General features: G+C 41.8%; 1 protein-coding gene across 1 annotated transcript in view; it reads right to left on the bottom strand.

Moving 5' to 3' along the window:
• The window catches only part of Dnah9 (dynein axonemal heavy chain 9), a 336,148-nt gene that overhangs the window by 107,860 nt on the left and 206,116 nt on the right, over positions 1–22,172 (bottom strand). The window contains exon 49 of the mRNA XM_041664051.1: positions 15,292–15,552. Coding sequence (XP_041519985.1) covers positions 15,292–15,552 — 261 coding nt within the window. The remainder of the gene's footprint in view (positions 1–15,291; positions 15,553–22,172) is intronic.

Below are 22,172 nucleotides of genomic sequence, written 5' to 3'. Positions count from 1 at the left end.
AAATTAGACTTCAATTAGATTTATATTTAACTTATGAATAAATTGGAGGAAGGATGACAGACTGAGTAGTCTTTGCATTTCTGCATTTCCAAGCTTGATCAACGAGTTTGTCTACATCATTTCTTAATCCTTCAAAAATGACGTACAGCTTTCTTCACAGCTTCAACAAATTTCCTTACACTTATTTGTACGTTATGTTTTGGTTGTTATTTTGAAATTGTTTTCCAGCTGGCTACTGCTGATATTTGAAAAGCTATTTCATCTTATAATTTATTTTATAACAAGACCTCCTCCCTTCCCTTTTATTTGCTTTACTATATTTCTAAAACTTTTATGGAAAATAATATATTTATCTGCTATCCCATAGTATGTATGCAGTCAATATTTTCATTTATTATTGTACTAGTGAAGAATCTAGGACAAGTTCTTTTTATTAATAGTGACAAAGGGGCTTGTTAGGGTGCTTTTCCTATGCCAATGGGAATATGTCTCATACCCTGATGGTAGGTGCTTTGTCCTTGGGTTGGGCTAGCCATTTGCTGATAGCAAATATATCCAAATGCCCTGCCATTCCTGCCTTGCTAAGTAATGGTTGTTGAATTGTACTAAGCACCATTGTTACTGTTTGGCTATGTAGTGTCCTGTCCCAAAGGCTCACAGTTTGAAGGCTTTAACCCTAGAGAGTGGCATTATTTGACGAATCTGTAGACTCTTAGGAGGTAAGGTGAAGATAGAGATAATAGACTGCCAGGGGAGGTTGTTGGTCCTTTTCTAGCTCGTTCTCTGCTCCTGGTTGGCCATGAAACAAATAGTTCTCTTCTACCATATGCCTCCACTGCTGCGATCTGTCTGCGTACAAGGGACCTAGAGACCGCAGCCTCTGAGACTTGAGTTAGTCTTCCTTCCTTTGTGTTGTTTCTGTCAGGTATATTGTCATGGCAATAGTGAAGTGGCAAATGCAGGCACTGTTGATATTTCTCAATTTAACATAGTGTACCAGTTGTTGGCACTGATTTTTGCCAATACTGGTGTTTGATTGGACTGCTGGAGTCACATGATTAGTATTTCATACAGACTTCGTATGGCTGCTCATTAGTTAACCAGAGGTTTCATTTTCTTGTATGGTGGCTATCACTTTTAGGATTAATCTTCTCCCATAATAAGTCCAATAGGCAAGAAGCCTGCCTAATTCTGTTAAGCTGGATTTCCAAAAATTATTTGAGTATAAAAATCTGATTTAATATTACTAATTAATAAGCTAAATAAGTCAAATGATGGACTGAAAGAGAATATCATAATGTATATATCGAGAATTAATAGAAACAATTTCAGAACAATAAGAAATTAGTAGGAAGAAGAAAAATTGTCTCAAGAAGAAATAGGTCATTTATGCCACAGCTAGACTCTGGACTTCTGCTAGGACCTGTCCTATCTGCAACCACTCATAGGTCCTTTCTGGGTTACTTCCACCACCTCACTAGGACCCAGTCTTCCCACATCCTTCTCCAGGGTCCCACCAGTGAACAATCCTGATCTTCCCATCCATGTTTTTACTGCAACCCACCAGATTTAGTCTGGGTCCCATAGCCAGTGTACCAGCCTAGCCTGGCCTTCCCTGACATTAGTGCAAAGGAGCTCTGGACTCGGGCCAAGATCCTCCCTCCCCATCGCCTAAACCACAGGACTTTCCCATGTTATATCCAAGCTTTCCACCCAGATTGACCCATCCTCATAACCCATACTTGGAACAGGAAGTACATCCTGAACACCAGCCCAGTCCCCTCTATTCACAAGACTTCATGCCACACAAGTCATTTCCAACCTCTAGACCTTCTCTTTTCCGCAGCTTACTTTGTAACAAACTCAGAACAAAGGACATCCACATGCCTAGATCTCATCAAAAAATGTAACACTATGAAAGATCAAGCCAGTATCTTCTCTACAAAGTCTATCCGTCCTAGAGGAATATTTACCAAGGAGAATGATCCAGATTAACTCCAGAACACATAATTTAAAAGAACAATAAAAAGCTTGACCAAAGGACTCAAGAAGTTTAAAGAAGACACTTAGAAACAGCTCGGCGAAATCAAGAAGAAAGATGCCAGGGAGAATCAACACCTGAGTAATGCCCCCTCCCCAAAAAAAAAAACAGAAACATAAGGCTAATGGAAATGATGGAGATGACCCAGGTATCGAGAACAGAATTCAATAAGGAGATAGAAATACTGAAGAGGACTCAAGATGAAATGAAGAAGGAATTGAAAAACCCAAGAACTTATCTCGAAAACTCAAAGGGAAGCCTGACAGGTGGAATGAATCAAACAGAAGACAGAATATCAGGTCTTGAAGATAAAGTACATGACCTAGACCAAATAAAAAGGAATATGAAACATTAAAAAAATGTATAGTAAAGGGACTCACAGGAAATATGGGACAACATGAAAAAACAAACCTTTGAATTGCAGGCATAGATGAGGGAGAAGCGTCCCGAGTCAATGGCATAGATCATGTTTTCAACATGATCATAGAAAATAACTTGCCCAAACTAAGGAAGTGCACAGATCGCCAAATAGACCAGAGTAGAAAAGAAAATCCCCAAGGCATATCATAGTTAAAACACTATGTATACATAACAAAGAAAAGTGCATTGGAAGCCGCAAGAAGAAAATTGCAAGCCACACATAAACGAAAACCCTTCAGAATAACAACCGATTTCTCAATGGGACCCTTGAAAGCCAGAAGAGCCTGGAGCAATGCATTCCAATCCTAAAAGACTGATGGTCAAACTAGAATAACATACCCAGCCAAACTATTTGCCATGATTGAAGGAGAAAGAAAAGTTTTCCATGGCATAAGCACCCTAAAAATTATATCCAAACAACCAAACCTAAAGAAAATACAGAAAGCAACATTTCAGGTTGAAGAGAGAAATGGGCATAGCAGAAAGACTGTGGAAATAGATACAAAGCCACAATTATTAAAACACAAAATGCCACTGAGAATACCAACATGGCCACCAAAATCCAGCTCCTGCCCACAATTAACATACACCTCTGAATAAGAATGTTATCAACAGCACCAATTCTCCATTCAAAAGAAACAAACGGGCCAAATAGTTCAAGAAAAAAAAAACCCACCTATCTGCTGCCTATGAGAAACACATGCTAGTTTTAAAGATAGGTCCCACCTTAGAGTAAAAGGATGAAAGTACTGCTATCAAGTGGGATAGGAAGCAAGCCAACATCATGACACTAATATCTTAGAAAACAGACTTCAAACTAAAACTAACCAGAAGAGATAAAGATGAATATCATTCTAATCAGTGAAACAGTTAACCAAGAAGACATTACTATCCTGAACATACATGCACCACACTCTGGGGTGCCCAACTTCATAAAAAAAAAAAAAACCAACAAAATCTACTACTGGATTTAAAAACACAGATTAACATCAATTCATTAATATTAGATGACTTCAGTACCCGACTTTCTATAATAAACAGGTCATCTGTATAAAATAAAAAAAGAAAATTAGAACTAATTGACATCATTCATCCAATGAATTTAATAAATAGCTTCAGAATATTTTACCCAAACACCAGGGAATACACAATCTACTCAGCAGCACATGGAAGCTTTTCTAAAATAGAACATATTCTGGAACACACACACACACACACACACACACACACACACACCAATTTCAGAAAGACTGAAATCCCTTCCTGTATTCTATCTTACCACAATGCAATAAAACAATTGACAGCAAAAACCCTCTAGTAATATTCAAACTCATGGAGACAAAACAACTCACTTCTGAATAATGAGTTGGTTAAAGAAGAAACTAGGAAAGAAACCAAGAAAGGAAGAAAAGAAAGAAAGAAAGGACAAAAGAAAGAAAGAAAAAGAAAAGATTTCCTGGAACTAAATGAAAATTAAAATATAATACAAAACTTCTGGGACACATTGAAAGCAGTTCCATGAGGGAAATTTATAGCTCTAAGTGCCCACATGAAGAAATCAGGAAGAACATAGTACTTAAAATCAGAATCTAAACATGTATCCGATTATACACCATGGAAAAGTTGTCTTTTTCTCTGAAATGCAGGGATGATTCAACAGATACAAGTCAATGAATGACATAAACCATATAAATGAACTAAATGACCAAAATCATGAGATCATAGCAATAGACGCAGATAAATTCTTAGACAAAAATCCAACATGTCTTCATTATAAAAGTCCTAGAGAATACAGGGCTATAGGAAAATAACACAATACAATAAATGCTATATACAAGAAATTCACATCCAACATTATCCTAAATGGGGAAAATTTTGGAGCAATCCCACTGAAGTCAGGCAATACAGGGATGCCCACTAACCCTATTCATTTTCAACATTGAACTAGAAGTAATAGCTGGAGCAATAAGGCAAGAGAAGGAAATTAAAGAGATACAAATAAGGGAAGAAGTTAATTTTCAGATGATATAATTTCCCCAAACACACAACCTAGAGCTGTTGCCCCTGGTTATACCCCACCCAGAGGTGAAAGATAAGTCCCTATTGTTGAAGACATCATTTGCTTCAGAAAAAGAGCCCAAAGACCTTTGAGTTGTGAATGACCTGAACACTTCCTCCCTGAGGACTCACTTTTTATGGTACCAGAGGCACCATGCAAGCTTCCAAAGGAGAAAGGTCACCAATAGTCCTACTCAGCTATGACGTCCATGAGCCACATCAATAACCAGCATGGCATGATAACCCCAAGAGTACAGTAGTGGCATGCATATGTTGGCAGTAACCAACAGCTCTCTATTTGGATTTCACATTCAGTAAGCAAGAAAGAAACCATGCCTGGTACTGGAAACCTCGCTAACTCCTCAGTGCTAGTGGAGTCTTGGTTATCGGAGGAGACTCTACAACCACTAATTTCTAAATCAGCATAATCTCTAACAACAATTCCTATAAACATTTGTCTTTAGACAGGCAGATAAGCATAGTCTTCACCCCTCATCCAGGAAACCTCTTTGAAACAGATGGAGGCCACTATAGAAAACCACAACCAATCAAAAAGTGGAGCTGTGAAGCCCAGTCCCAATGGAAACATCCACAAAACACTTCTGCACCTACAGCCCAGGGAACATTGTGTAAGAGGGGGGCAGAAAGATTCTAAGAGCCAGAGGATCAGGGAGTTTGCTGTGAGATTGTGTCTCCTAGTAACATCAGAAGCTATACCCATAAAGCCTCACCAACACGACTACCCAAATGTGAACAAGGACCACACCAATATAGACATGCCAAAGTGGATGAGAAAAAGCCCACAATGCCTTAACCTTTCACAAAGAACCATAGGTGACCGAGTAAAGCTAAGAGCAGGAAAGATAGTCTTCTCTAGGGAAAAGCACAATAATTTGTTGTCCAGTGCTAAATGATCAAACTTGAAAAGATACATACAAGTAACATTACAAGGACTCATGGACTCAACAGGTTATAACTTGGAACATATATGTATATGGGTACATATATATGTCAGAAATTTTTCCTAATGCAGGCTCTCTGCTGATGCAAAAATCCCAATCAAGCCAAATCACAAGCCAAATTAAAAATATCCAGGTTTAATGGGATTCCTTTGCTCTCGGGTGGCTTCAAGGGGGAACCGGGAGGCCACTAATGTGACCACCGAGGGGAGAGGAAAGAGACCATGTGTTTCTCCTCTGGGAGCTTACTTAAATACCCTGTGGGAGTGGTCCTGACCTCACCCCCAGGGAGGGGTCAGGACCTGGCATGCTGGGATGCCAGACCAATACAACTCCCAGGCCTGGGGTCTGGGATGGAGTGGAATATGGGAGAGTTTGGAAGGAGGAAATGTAAAAAGGAAATATTGTAATTGTATTGTAATCTCAAAACAAAGGCAACCTACTGACTGGGAGAAGATCTTCACCAACCCCGCAACAGACAAAGGTCTGATCTCCAAAATATATAGAGAACTCAAGAAACTAGACTTTAAAATGCTAATTAACCCAATTAAAAAATGGGGCACTGAACTGAACAGAGAATTCTCAACAGAAGAAGTTCAAATGGCCAAAAGACATTTAAGGTCGTGCTCAACTTCCTTAGCAATCAGGAAAACTAAAATTTTAAAAAGAAAAAGGGTCAAAACTCTTAACTAGCAAATGGAGAAGAAAAATCTAAATATGTGAATATATGCCCTGTATCATAAGTGAAACTGTTTCAAATTGAAAGTAAATTTTTACCCATTTCTTTGAGGAAAAACTAAAACATCTGAAAATACCCAAGGTCAGCAAAGAAGTAGGGAAAATCTGTATTTCTAAGTATTGACAAGAGCAGACATCTTGAACAGAAATCAGGCAGTGTTTATTAAAAAGAACATGTTGAGTTTCTTATTGCTTCTGCAACTCAAGTGATTTCAAAACATCCAGGTTTGTTATCTTAACAGTCTGGAAGCACAACACGAAAAGGAGATGCTGGAAGGGCTGGCTCCTTCTGCAGCTGCAAGAGCACACACTCCGTGCCTCTTCGAGCTCCTCCATTGTCCTTGCTCCCATGCTCATGGCCTGCATCACACCACAGTTCCCCACTTCTTCCATCACGTATCACTTTCTCCCTTTGACCTTCCTGTCTCTCTCTTCTGCAGATTTCTGTGATTATGTGCAGAGCCCACCAGGACAAGCCAGGAACATCTCCTGCTCCTGGGTCCTTCACTTCATGGTTATCGCTAGACCCACTCTTTCCATGTGCAGTGATGTTTCACATGTCCCAGAGATTACAGTATGCATATCTTTGGAAGGGACACTATTCAGACTGTTACATTGCTCAACCAAAGAACTGTACTTATTTGACCCCCAAATGACTTGCTATTTAAAATATACAGTATACGAATATTTTCATTATGGAAAACAAATAAACCCTACGTGCTCGATGCTAGATGAACCAATAAAATACAGAGCAAGTCAAACATGGGACACAGTAATGTACTAAATGAAGTTTCAAGACAGGTACCCACATTAAATCATCTTGAGAGGGGGAACATAAGATTCTACATATGTGAGATCACAGATCATTTTTCTTTGCCCATGTCACTCAGCATATGTGAAATCGATGTTTATTCCATTTACCTGCTGATAGACAAAGGTTGTTTCCATCTCAGAAGGTAAATAATATTTTTTTCAGTCGCTTTATTTTTTTGGGGGATCCATATACATTACCTTCCAGTTAGATTACCATCAGAGTATATTCTCTATAACCAAGAAAGCTTAGGTCTCTCTCTCTCTCTCTCTCTCTCTCTCTCTCTCTCTCTCTCTCTCCTTCATATGGAATTTACAAAGAAAGTAGATTAGGTTTAGGTTTTAGGTGTTTTTAACACCTGCATTCACTGTGATAGTTTTATATCAACTTGACACAAACTAGAGTCATTGGAAAAAGGGACAACCAATTGAGAAAGAAAATTAAGACTGGCTTGTGGGCAAGTTAATTTTGCATTTTCTTAGTTAGTGGTGGCTGTGGTATGACCCAGCTTATGGTAGGTGATGATACCCCTGACAAGTGGTGCCTGGGTGTCATAAGAAAGGAGCTGAGCAAGGCACGAGTGAGCAAGCAGGTGGCAGCCCTCCTCACGGTCTATGCGTCAGTTCCTGTCCTCACTCCTCTCAGGGACGGAGTATGATCCTGGAGGTCTAAGGTGCAATACCTACCTTTTCCTCCACCCCTACAAGTTCATCACAGCAATAGAAACCCCAACTAACAGAGATGGTTAGTGTTAACTGTCAACCTGACAGAATCTAGCAGCACCCAAGAGGTGGGACTCTGGGCACGCCTGTGGAGAATTATCTAGATTATATTAATAAGATATGGAAAGACCCATCAGACTTGTCATTTTCCAGGCACAGGATTCAGGTCTGTACTAAATAGAGAAAGCAATCTAGTAGCACCAAGCATTTATTCCTTGTGCTCTGCCATCTTGACTATAAGCGCCTTGTGACCAGCCATCTCAAGCTCCTGCCTCTGTGACATCTGCTATGGTCACATAGGACTGTGGGCTAAAGGAAACCCCCTTTGCTTAGTTGCTTTCCATCATGCAATAGGAGAATAAAATGAAGACGCAAGCCGTACTAGAAGGGTGTGAAGTGACGGCTTTGCTAGTCTTCGTGATTAGTTCATTATAGTCATTGAAACATCATATTGCGTAGCTCAGACACATACAATCAAAAGAGAAATCAAGTTACTAGCCTTGACTTGCATTTATGTTTACATACTTCTCATCCTTCTTTGTTTTACAGCATTAGTCGGGATAGAATTTTCCATGTAGCCCTGACCTTGAGTTTTCATCAATCTTCCTGCTTCTGCTTCCTGTGTGTTGGGATTATAGGCGTGTACTAAACCTAGCCAAACTATAATATATTCTATCTGTGTGTTTTCAGAAATATGAATGCACAAAGAATTGCTAGGGTGGAGATCCCTGAATTGTTACAGGGGGTCCTCTTAGGGAAAAGCTGTGGCTAGAGGGGAAATGAGAAGGACTTTATATTTGACCCTGTGTGCTCTTTGCCATTTGAATTATTTACTGATAGAAAGCCACTGAATATTATATGTATAATAAAAATAAATTCATTGTAAAAATGCATGGGAAATAGAAAATTACTCCTAACTTCATGGAGGGGAAAAGGCCATGGTATTAAAAGATAAAATACTCCTAAACTAAGGCAGGGAAAGTTACACTGGATTTATTTCATCTGAGTAATAAAAGCAAAATAAAGCTGCCATGATGGAGACAGACTATGCAGTTATTGCCGAGTTCTGATTTACAGGTATTGTTTATGTGCTGGCTAAAGATTTATTTTTAACATTGAGAATAATGAACAAACAGGGAAATGGTTCTTAGGCGCCAGAGTCCTGGGAATGCCAAAGGGTTTGGGGATAATATCCAGGAGCCCTCCAGATCATGAAGCAGTGTTTGCTTTAGTTAAAACTATATATGGACCACTCTTGTCCACCTTACTCTGTCAAAACAAACACACAAACAGACATTTGACCTTGTCACCTGCGGTGGGTAAATACTCCTTGGAGGTGTAGGTGTTGCTTGGCTCACCTTTTAGCCCACCCCACCCCCACATCAAATTCACCTACTGCTATCCCTGCAGCTCACTCACACCGTGCCCCTCAGGCATCTGTAGCTTTGCAAACATCTTTCCTAACTCTTAATAGTTATCTCTTCCGACCACTGATTCTATCCTAATAGTATTTGCCCAATGGGCTTTGCTTTCCATTTCCTAACCAATCAGCTCTGCTCTCATCCATGGTCTCACGTCATTGAAGAGGTTTGTTTCTCTTATGCCATTACATACACACAGCTTGTAAACCTTAGTAGGAGTAGAAGACTACGGACAGAGGCGAGCCCATATACCCTGACTCCTGCTCCCAGAGGCCACCACATGTACTTTACCTCATCATCACTTAGATACTTCATGCCTTACCAACAAAGAGCATGTTCATATATATTTCTAACATTAATTTTGATTATTACCTTTAGTGACTTTTCTAAATGACATAAAAGTTTTCAGTTAGCATTTATATGTCTATAATTATTAACATTACTTTGGATTATATGTTTTCATGCACACTTTGATTTCTGAAATTGGCATTTTTACTTGTTAAGGTAATTTGAGAGCGGCAGAGCAGAGGACCAGGAACATTCTACACAACTCTTGACTGTGGCTGGAATAATGGAGGCACACAGAGAGATCAGTATGGGCAGAGGAGAATAGTAAAGGAAGACAACAATCGGTGTGCTAGGAGAGGCATCACAGGAGAAATTTCACAGTGCCTTGCAGTCATGATGACCACTTTGGACTATATTTTGACATAAAAGGAAATTAATGAAGGATCACACTTCTGCTGTAAAAAAGACTACTTATATAAACAATCATATCCCCCAAGTTGGAGAAGCTAGGATAAATTGACAAATTTTTACATAAGAAATGGGTCATGAAGAAATAGAAATAGAGTATCTGAATAATGATTGAGGAGATTGAATTGGTTCTAAAAGTCCTCTATCAAATAAATGCCCAAGACCAAGACCTGGTGGGCTCAGAGATGAATTTCACAAAACCTTTAAAGATGACTAACAACATACTGTAAACTTTTCTTAAAAGGCAAAACCCAAACCAAAACTTCAAAAGCCCTCAAAGCCATAGAGGAAGAAGTACACTTAGGTTCCCTTATGAAGCTAGCATTGGCCGGACACCAAAGGCAGAAAGGACTTCACAAGAAAATTGCCGCCCAATAGCCCAAGATCTTTAATGAACAAAGACGAAAAAGTCCTCAACAAGATGGCAGCAAGTTTCATCCCATAATACTCTAGAAGGACTGTTCACCAATATCAAATGGGACTTATTCCTGGAATGCAAGGATGGTTTAATAGTTCTAACAGATTAAAGGATGAAGAGCCTTTTCTTAGATGTAGAAAAGCATTAACAATACTTTAACAATATTCAAGTGTTTTAGGACAGAAACACCTAACGAAATAGGTATAGAAGGGATGCACAGCAGCCCACCATGATAATAAGAAGGGATGTGCATGCTTCCTAGAAAGTAAACTTACAATGTATCGTTAGGTGCAATGGTGAAAAACTGAAATCCTTCCTTCTATGGTCTGGAAGATGAAAATGATACCAAACCTTACCACTTCCATTCAACACAGGAGTTCAATTCCTTGTAAGAGAAATAAAGTAACAAAGACATGAAAGGCTGCAGTAAACTGTTGCTGTTTGCTGACAATGCAATACCATACATAGAATTGAAACAATCCACTGATCAATGGGTGAGACTGATACAAGTCCTGTAAGGTTGTAGGGGAGGAGAAGTCAGTGCACAAAATCCAGCAGCATCTCTCCACATTGGCAATGGCAGTTCCAAAAAGGAAACCAAGAGAATAGTCCTGTCTCCGTTACTGTTCTAGTGCTGTGAAGGGACACAATAACCAAGGCAACTTACAGAAGAAAGCATTTGACTGGGACTTGACTACAGTCTCAGAGGCTTAGTTTATTGGAATCATGGTGGGGATCATGGCAGCAGGCAGGCAGTGTTGGAGAAGTAGCTGAGAACTACATCCTGATGTACAGGCAGCAGGCGCGCGCGCGCGCGCGCACACACACACACACACACACACACACACACACACACTCGAGGCCTGTTGTAAGCTTTTGAAACCTCAAAGCCCACTCCCAGGGACACATCTGTTCTAACAAGGCCACACCTCATTCTTCCCAAATAGTTCCACTAACCAGGGAATATTTGTGCATATGAGCCTATGGGGACCATTCTCATTGAAATCACGACAAATTCACTTACAATAGACATACAGAATACTTGGGAATAAATTGAACCAAGGAGGTAAGCAAGCAGAACACTGGCAACTATAACACAATCACAGATAGTGAAGGCACAGTAAGTGAAAGGATATTATGTGATCTTGGATCAGCAAAGCTTAGCATTTTAAAATGCCCATGCTACTCAAAGTGATCTACAGACTAAGTGAAATCCCTTTCAAAATTCAGATGCAATTTTTAGAGACAAAGAAAATCTGAACCTTTAGTACCTATGGAGTCACAGACATAGCAAAATCACAAAACTCAAAAGAGTAAAACTGGAGGTGGTATCAAAATGCCTGAATTCAAAGTATACTGTAAAGTGATATTAATTAAAACCAAATGAGATTGGCATTATGGAAAACAACACAGAGATATCTCAGGAAAACTCCAATAGCCACTGAATGATCCAAGAATCCATTCGTATGTATCTACCTGAATGCTCTAATATCAGTGCATTGAAGAAATGCCTGCGCCACCTTGTTCACTGCGGTGCCATTCACAGTGGCCACAGCTGGAAAAACCTCCAGGTCCACCAGGAGGTAGAGAATATGACAATCTGTCGTCTGCAAGAAGGCGAATGTAATTGGAAATCATTATGCTACATGGAATAAACCAAACAAAGACAGGCAAACATCACATGGCATTACGTGTAGAATCCAAAACAATTAAACTTACATAAGTAGAGAACATAGCAGTGGCTGCCAGAAACTAGATGGAGAAGTATAGCAGGTATGGCGGGCTTAAATGTCAAAGCATCAGCATATGGAGATGTATTGCACTGTGGTAAATATATAGTTAACAGTCAAAGGGCTATATGTTTTTGTAGCATGAACGGAATAAATTTCAAATCTTATTATCACAAAAATTGTTAAATATCGAGGCAAGTAATATGATAATTAGCTTAATTTAATAATTCTGTATATATATAATATATATATAATGGATATATATATATCCATTCCGATGAGCACACACACCCTTATAACTTGTCAGTGTTTAATAAATGAAAGAGAAGATCCCAGATTGCTACGAGGCTCCTCTGGGGCAAAAGTGGATAGAGCACCAGAAGATGAGTGTGCTTCATCAAGCAGACGCAGGAGAGATTATCCAAACATTTGGATCCTGTATATATTGTAAAAATAGCATTGATCGAACTTTCTAATAGACTGACATATCTATTTATGTACAATATAGAGCCTACTAATTCTCGTCTTCCCCTCTCTGTGTCATAGGAAAATGAAAGGGAAGGGAGAAGAAACGGCCATCCCACACAGCTAGGCGAGAGGAAGTGACCTATCATGACGTCTGCAGCAGGGAGAGATTAAACACACATTTCACCTCCTTTGTGGCAGAGGGATCCGGGATGATTTGAGTCTTTCACTTCTTGAGTTATTGACTTATACTTTGTATTTATTTCTATCTACCAATCTATCAAGCAAACCAACCAGATAATTTATGGGTGTTCGCTTCATTCTGGTTTTATGAAAATCGAAGTGATTATGCTATGACAATATTGAGAGCAGCCAAGTTTTTCTTAGTGACTGTTATCGATGACCTAGCTTTCATATGTTATCCCATCCAGTCATTTTAACAATGGGGGGGACTTTATATCATCATAGCTTCCTCTTAGCAAATGAGGAGACAGAGCCTCAGCGAAGATAGATGGCCGTGAAAGTAGCACAGTAAATATAGTCTATTTGCTCCAGACCATCTTAGGAAATGTAATCCATGTGTCAAAAGATCTTAGGAAAGGGGTTAATTTTCTTAGTAAGGATTTAGCAGTGAACAAACCAGGGCTATACAGATATTCACTTTTGTGTGTAAGCTAGAAATCAGGAGGGAGGAAGGGAGAAAGTTTTGTTTTGAAATCTAGCATGGTTTAGATGGGATAAAATGAGGTGTGGGGGAATGTGGTGGTGTTGGATGCCATCTGATCGCAGGCCTGAAGGCTGGCATGAGTGATGTCATTAGGGAGAAGCCTGCCACAACAGGCCTGATGCACAGCTGGTCTCACAGAGACTGTGTCTGTGCACAAAAGGCTTGTACATGTTCAAACACACACATAAACACAAACACACACAATCCCAGCTCTGAGAAGAGTAGTGAACATGGTGACCCACTCCTGACCAAGAAGCTATTTGCTATTGAATTCATACCTGCTGGGAAAGGGAAAATCCGATTTCTACCAGGGTGTAGTAATATGGGGCGGCAGGGCTGCGTCCCCCACACCCGGCCGCCCACATGGCTAGCTTATGCTCCGAAATAACAACACACAAACTGTATTCTTTTAATCACTGCTTGGCCCATTCTCTTCTAGGCTAATTCTCACATATTAATTTAGCCCATTCCTAATCATCTGTGTGTAGCACCCCAAGGTGCGCTTACTGGGGAGATTCTAGCCTAGTCCATCCTGGGTCCGAGCTTCATCACGTGTGTCTGCCAGGGAGCAGGGCATGGCGTCTCTGCTGAGGCGTCTGCTCCGGAGAGCAGAGCTGTCGAGACTCTGACCTCACTTCCTCTTCCTCCCAGCATTTTGTTCTGTTTACTCCACCCACAGGGCCAAGCAGTTTCTTTATTGGCCAATGACCTTCCTCCATCACCAGGGAGTGACACTGGGTATATGAGTCACATCCCAGGGCAGGTCCTGTGCCCAGCAGGAGTTGGCCAGCACAAAAGGGACTCCATGTTTTCTTTGTGTGTGTACTTTTTTTCTTACTGAGTTTTGTTTATGTTGAGAAAGAGAAAAAGAACACAAAGTTGGGTGACTAGGGATGTGGGGAGATCAGAAAGGAATTAGGGAAGGAGAAGGAATATGATCAAAATATATTGTATGGTAAAATTTAAATAAAAAACCAGGAAAAGAAATCCAACTTATTTGGAGATGACACAGAGACATGGGCGTCTCCAGTAGATGGGAATCAAGCAAGACCCTTACAGGGCACAGCTGCTAAATGTTTCTTAGATCTGCTGTCAGATGCTCACTTTTAGGGAGAAATGAATTGCCATTGCCCCAGAAAGGTCAGGAGGAAGCAGAGCATAGGGGAGAGGTCCCAAGGACTGGAGCAGCATCGCCAGGAACCACGTTGGGCATCTGAATGGACGGGTCAGCTCCTAGCTCCCCTCTGGTGTCACCTCATAGCATCGTGTCTGCTCACCTACTTCTCTCCTTCTCCCTTTGCCTCTCAACCATGGTTATCAAATGGGAAAGTTAATTGTGGAAAATGAAAAAGAGGAACCAGAAAACCATGTGCCTGCCTTACCCACAGAGTAAATATAAAGACATTTGACGAATACATCTCAAAGTCATACTTTTCCTACCAAATGTGAGTTAAACTTAGTTAATGCACAATTATACAGTTGCCACTTAGTTGAAAGTGTATTAATTTTGGTTTTGTGGTTTATTTTTTAAAAAATATGGTTTGGAACCAGCACCTGATTTAAGCCCCAGATCTTAAATATTTAAGTTCTTACCAATCTGTGTGGCCTGTGGAAGGTAACTGGTGGGGAAAATGACCCTAATTTACATAACAGACAAACCTCTGGAATTGAATTCTGAAGATACAGAATCCCACCTCGTAAAATTTGTGACCCTCGGCATATAAAGCTCCTCCCTAGGTCTTGATTTCCTCATCTGTGAAGTGGGGAGGCTGGACTAATTGATTCTCCGTGTTCTTTTAGGTTGTTTCTAAGATTCACAATTTTGGGATTTCATCGCTCATCCTTGGGCTCTAGAGTGCAGTCAATTTAAACTGATGGTTATATACTGAATGAGTAAGCTGCAGCTGTGGCTGCTGGGGCCCTGCCCTCGCCCCCGCCCTCGGCCCTCCCAGGTGTGCCCTGTAGCCCCTTATGAGAACCAAGTGTTAGGTGTGGAAGGCAGACAAGCCTGCGTGACTGTCCTACCTTGTTGAGGGTGTTGAGGGCTGCCTGGGCTGCCGTGAGGGCTGGCTCGGCTTTAGCCAGGTCCTCCTCACAGTCCCTCTGTTTCTGCTGCACCTCCAGCATGATCAGGGCCACCTTCTGCTCCTCCTCGTCAGCGATGGCTTTCTCCCTGCTCACCTTGGTGGTCTCCACACCCACCACGTGGATCAGCTTGTCGGCATCTTCGTTCTTCTGCTTCAGCTCCACCTCCTGCGTGGCAAGCTTGGCTTTCAGATCATCCACCTGCGCCAGAGAACACAGGGTTCATCAGGAACAGACCAGGGAGTCTTTGGTGCTCGTGGCTCTATGTGCTGAAGGCTGCAGAACAGAACCAACTGAGAGCCTCCTCATAACCAGAGGTGGGAGGCTGCATTCTCAAGCAGAACCAAACTCCCTGAACTGAGGAAAAAAGAAAAGACATGCAGGATACCCTTCAGTGTGGTGGACTTGCCTGAAATCCACATGCCTAGAACCTTTTCCTAGATACCCTAACAATGTGGGGTGCTTCTTACTGAATTAGTGCTTGTGTCCTTTAAAACTCCATGGGCCTACATCCATGTTTGCTGCTTGAACTATTCCCAATAACCAGGAAATGGAGCCAGCCTAGGCGTCCATCAACTGATGAATATAGTACGGATACACGCACGGAATGTTATTGAACCATAAAGAAAAGCTAAATGACACTTGCAGAAAATTTGATGAAACTGGAAATAATTGTGTTAAGCAAAACAAGCCAGAGTCAAAAAAACAAACACCACATGCTTTACCTGTAATTACAAATCTCTCTCTCCGATTATGAGAGGGGAGGAAGAGATCTTAAGGGAGGTGGAAACAAAGAGTTAAGGAAATAAAGAGCAGGAGCAGAAACTAGGAGAAGGAAATCAACTAGCTGGGGTGGGGAGGGAGGTAGTATCCTAGTATGTTTCTCTGTTCCCATGAAAAAATATCCACTAAAAATAAATTGAGGAAGAAAGGTTTATCTTACTGGTTACTGTCCTTGAGAAGGGATCCAGGGCAGGAACTAGAGCACAGGCCTCCTAGGACGTGGTTTGCTCTTCACGGCGCATGCTCAGCTACTTTTCTTAGACCCAGGACCACCTGCCTACGGTTGGCGCCACCCACAATGGGCTGGGCCCTCCTCCTTCGGTTAAAAGCTAAGAAAAAAATGCTCCACAGACAAGTCCACAATTCCTCAGCTGAGGTTCCCTGGTCCCAGGTGTCTCTAATGTGTGTTAAGTTGACAAACAGCAACTAGCACAGAGGCAGTGGGGGAGGGTAACGAAGGAGAAAAACACGTAGTGACACGTGAGAAGGCCTTGATGAAACTCAACTTTTTACCGTGTGAATCTAAAAATATTATTGTTATTATTAATAAAGCTCTCTATGTGCCTAACATTGTACTTTCCTGTGAGGGCTCCTTAGCAAGGATCCGTAGTCATGTAATTTAAATTGTATGTTGCCAAATGTGCTGAGGATTCACAAGAGGGAATATTTACTCTGCAGCCAGACAGTGTCCAGGCCTTGCACACAAACAAGGACAAACCTGACCCATGACCTCCAGCAACTGTCCAGGGAGCCAACCTCTTCCCTTCAAGAGAAATGAGAACAGAGAGCTGTAACAAGCTATGCTCTCTCCCTCCAGTCCTAGAACAGATTTGAAGGGTGCCCACGTGAAACTGCCTGATGACTGCCTCAGGAAGCCAGCCTGCCTCGAGTCAGAGATGTAGGCAGTCTGATTGACAGCTTGCAGACACATTCCGAAAAGATAAATGGTAACTCCTATGGCCGTATAGCAGTTGCCCTCAATGGCCAGAACCTGACTGATAATATACAGTTGTTATTATTATTACTTATTATTATTGTCACTTCCAATGTAAGTCCAAAGAAAGCCCTAACCCATCCCATAGAATGCTGCTTTCCAGGGAGACCTTCCTCCACTTCCCCAGACGAAAAGCCTCCAGGCAGGGCCTTCTCTTTCTATACTCCAAAGCTCCCCTACTCCTCCCCTTGGGTCTTGACTAAAGAAGGACCAGCTGTGCTGCCGGACTCCTTTGCTGTTAATAGGCTTTGATTTGGAGGCTTTGGAGGCCTCCACTTGGTTAGTCCTTACTAATTTCCACAATCCTTAACTACAAATGGATGGCGATATTAAGACTAGACAGCCAGAGTACAAATGGCCCTAGCCAGCTGGATTCCCTATGCAGCTTCTGATGTCAAATGTCATATGGAGGCATAATGAAGCCTCGTGAGTGGGTTCAAGAGGGTCTGGTTTTCTGTGTCTCTTCAGATCAGCTGAGTGATGGTTTGAGATTGGACTCACTGGGCCAGCATCATCAGCATCAGCATCAGCATCAGCATCAGTGTCAGCGTAAGCATCATCAGCATCACCCAGAGGAAGTTGACTATGCAAACAAGTTGATAAAGCAAACACCCAGGCCCTACTCCAACCCCTACTGAGTCAGAAACTCTGGAGGTGAAGCCTTGTGGCCTCTGTGGATTCTGAAGCTAGCCTAGGTTTTGAGACTGGCTGGTCTAGCATAATGGCCCTTTCAAGTGCAAAGGGAAGACAGACCTATTTATTCTGAAGGGCTAAGAAGCCCTTTGTATTTGCAGTATGGCTCATAAACCTTACATTGCAGGCTGACCTCTCGCCTCTCATTTTCTTGCGGCCTATTGCGTGCAACAACCACAGATTACTTTGGAGCTCCTGGAACACGTCAAACAGATTCATTGCTTTATGATGCAAAATGCATAAGTCGAAAAATAAAACTGAGGCTTCGACGCCTCTGATAATTCCCCTTTCATGGCAGATCAAAAGAAAGAAAAGGAAAGGGGGCCAAAAAAGAATGTTCTTTAATTTCGTGTATTCATGGAAGCCAGAGTCTGTTTTAACCTCAAATCGAGGCTGCTCCTTGGAACGTGTCTTATATTCACGAGTTGGAAGGTTAATCTGCTTCCATCTCCCGTTGTTCAGCTGCAGCATTACTTCTACAAGGACAAAGATGCAATTGTAAATCAAAATGATTGAGTTGCATAATCACCCAGTCAGCAAACACACCAGTAACTTTTTGTTTCTTTTTAAATCTTGAGAGATTTGAGAAAATTGAAGGTTTTTTTTTTCTCTTTTTCTTCTTCTCTTTTCTTTGTGGTTGTTTTGTTTTGCTGATTGCAGATATGGCTGTGACCTCAAGCCCAAGGTAAATAATCCTCTTCAGAATGAATAGGAGTTTAATAGCTCTTAAGCTGTGATGTGGAGTGACAGCGGGGTTCTGCCAGTCAGGAGGAGGCCACTCCCCACTAACCACCAGTGACAGGGAGCCCAGGTTCATGTTAGGACTCTTCTTTAACAGAAAAAACAAATTGAAGGCGGCTGGGTTAAAGCTTTCTTGTTCTCTTAACAAACACATCCGAAACCCCACTTTGCATGTCTTCTTACTTAATGCTACCAAAACGGGAACATGAAAAAGATCTCAGGAACACAGAAAAACCCTTCCCACAGGACTGCTGGTTCCATGCATCTGAACCATGTGCCATTCTCAGGGAAACTCTTGATGAGAGGGTGAAGGCATCTGGGTTCTGGGCAGACCTTGGGTGTTTAATGACCAAGCACATAGGGTTCCCTAGAGCCCCAGGAATGATGCTGAGCATTAGAAGAGCTGAGAAGAGGTATATTTCAGGGATAAAAGTGCAGGCATCTTCCCAGAGATGTCCATGGTGGTGGTGGTGGGGAATACTAACTTCCTGTAGCTTAAGGTCCTTGGGGAAGGCTGTGACCAAAACACTTGGAGAAAGGAGCTTAGGGTAACTGATAGGAGCAGACACTGCAGTGAGGGGTGGGGGTCAAGGGCATCTTTCTACCTCTTCCACTTTCTACAATCTGCCAGCTCTTCTTGTGAGAATGTGGAGTTTGTATTAGATACTTCTCTGCTGCTGTGATAGAATGCCATGACCACAGCTACTTATGGGGGGAATGGACTATTATTTGGGGCTCAGGGTTCCATAGGGATAAGGATTCTTCACCATCATGGGAGGGAAGCAAATTAGCAGGCAGACATGGAGACTTTAGCTAGAAACAGGCCACAAACAGGAAGCAGAGAGAGTGAACTGGGGATGGGAGAGGCTTTGAAAACTCAAAGCCTGCCCCCTAGTGATGTTCTTCCTTCAGCAAAGCCATACCTCCTAAGCCTCCCCAAATAAAATCACCAACTGGGAACTAAGTATTCAAATGTCTGAGAATACAGGAACATCTCCTTCAAACCACCACAGACTTCAAAGTAGCTTCCCTCTCAGACACAGATGTGTCCCCTTCCTACCAGCATGTTTACCTTTCTAATACAAACGTTTTATCTGTATTTAGGGAGCAGAGTTGCGAGTTTACATTGCATCAGGATGGTGCTGTTCCAGTTTCTATTTGACCCTGGGGCTGACCAGTGAGGATCCAGATCACAGACAAGGCTTGACTCTGGGCAGAGTGGCTCATCAGAGTTAATGGTTCTTTACCTGGAAACTTGGCTGCAAACCCTAGGAAAAGACACTGTGATTGGCTGCCGAGCAGGCATCATATAAGCCTGAGGTAGCCACAGGACAAGAGGTGACCTCCTTAAGCACGAGTGACAGAGAAGGCAGCCAAGGAGTGGAGGAAGCCATGACGTACAAGGGCCTAATTTGAGAAGCTAGCGCCAGCCCGAGCCAGATGAAGCTGTTTATGATATTTCAGTTGCATGAATCAAGTTGTATTTTAAATTTTGTTTTGTTTTTCTTAAACCAACTTAAATTTTGGCTGGTTAGTTATCAAAAGAGTTGTGATAACTGTATCATGTAATTTAAAAAATTACAACACTTTACTGTATTTAACCAACATGGGCAGCGTGTTATTTTAACACATAATTATAGAAAACTACTAAAATATCTTACATCCCTTTTAGCAGACTAAGTCTTCAAGTTCCGGGTATGCATGATACCTCGACCAAACCTCAGTTTGACTCAGCCAAATTGTTGTTGCTGGTGTTTTGAGATAGGGCCTCTCTATAGTTTAGTCCAGTCTCAAACTCAGGATCTTTCAGCCACAACTTCCAGAGTGTTGGGATGACAGGCACCATGACAACCTGGAATTACAGGCATGTGGCATTGCAACCTACTATTATAGACATGCACTTGACAACCCGGAGCTACAAGCAAGCACCATGACAACCAGTTGACACCCTACCAAATTTTCTCTTTTTTCTATGGTGGGAGACATCGAACTCAGGCCCTTGTGCCAGCTAGGTAAATGTTCTAGCTCTGAGCTTTGCAGCCACCCTAGTCAGAGTGTGAGTACTTGGTAGCCACAGGTGTAAGTGGCTGGGTGTGCCCATCCTGTGTTAGGGAATGTCATGTATTTCCTTTCTTTCCCTCTGTTCTCTTCCCTTCTCAATCTTATATACAGAGGTTTAGTTCATTATCATCATGGCAGGAGATGATGGTGTTCAGGCAGATATGGTACTGGAGAAGGAGCCGAAAGTTCTACATCTTGATCCACAGAAAGAAGACCCATGGTTATACTGGGGGTAGCTTGAGCATAAGAGACCTGAAAGCCTGCTCTAACACTAACACATTTCCTCCAGTAAGGCCACACCTACCTCAACAAGGCCTTAATAGTGCAACTCCCTATGGGCCTATGGGGGTGTCATTTTTTTTCAATCCACCACACTCACATATGCAAGTGTCCACTGGTGGGTATGTGCACTGAAGAGTGCAGGTCCCTGTGAAGGCCAGAAGGGGGTGTTGGATCCCCTGGAGCTGGAGTTTGAGGCAGCTGTGAGTGGGGCAGGTGCTAGGAACTGGAACTGAGTCCTCTGCAAGAGAATATGCACTTAGAACTACGCAGCCATCTCTCTGGTCCCTATCACACAATTTTCATGTTTTCATTATTGCAATAATCATGAGTACCTCTCATATAACAAGTATTAATAAATGAATTTGCATCTTGTCTGAGCCAGAGCTGTAACATTCTTTCAGCCTACTCACACTGATTAGGATCACGGAAAACTGTCATACTCAGGTGGTAGAATTCTGTTAACAATATAATTCAAATTATTAGCCTTTTACCCATGATTATGATGGTATAAATTAGCCTTTTCCTACCAGAGAAAAAACAACCAAAACAATGGCAGGTAAAGCGCTTACACCATTAGGAATGGAGATGCCACTTTTACTAGAAGAATAAACTGTGCAGTCATTGATAAGTGTTTACAGAAGGCTTCCCACTCAGGCAGCATTGCCCCAAGTCAGCCTGCACTCCTACTGCAAGCCTGGAGATGGTGCGGGAACTGCTTGTCTATTCGCCCACCATATACTCACATGACAATGTAAGCACATCTTTCACAGAACACCTACTATGTACTGGTTTTTGAGATGAAAGATTAATTTTATACTAAATTAAATTAATTTTCTATGAACTGTAGTGATATCTACAAGGGAAGAAATGTAATTCAAGGAAGGGACCACAGATAAGGGCAGACATAGCTCTGTCAGCTTAGAAGTGCTTCGGAAGGGATAGAAAAACCACTCAGGATCAGCTGACAAAGTGCGGACATGGGGGAAGACACACAGACAGGAACTAGCTGGAGGGAGAAAAGCATAGAGTGGAACAGCATGCAAGGGCCCAGAACATAGCCAGGGATTCATCTATGCAACAGTTATTACATCGGTGTTGTCTCTTGCAGTCATTCTTTAGGTTCTTGGGATATAGTGTACAAATAGACAAGAATTCCTGTCCTTACAGAGCTTGCAGTCAACCGATAGCAACAGATCAAATTGATTATATAACTAATAAATAACTTGCAAACTGTGCCAGATATTACTATATAGAGAAGTAGTTGGGT

The sequence above is a fragment of the Microtus oregoni genome, unplaced genomic scaffold, assembly GCF_018167655.1.
Source record: "Microtus oregoni isolate MIOR12 unplaced genomic scaffold, Mior012 000015F_ref0000493, whole genome shotgun sequence".
NCBI classification, from domain to species: Eukaryota; Metazoa; Chordata; class Mammalia; order Rodentia; family Cricetidae; genus Microtus; species Microtus oregoni.
This window is presented reverse-complemented; position numbering and strand designations above follow the sequence as displayed.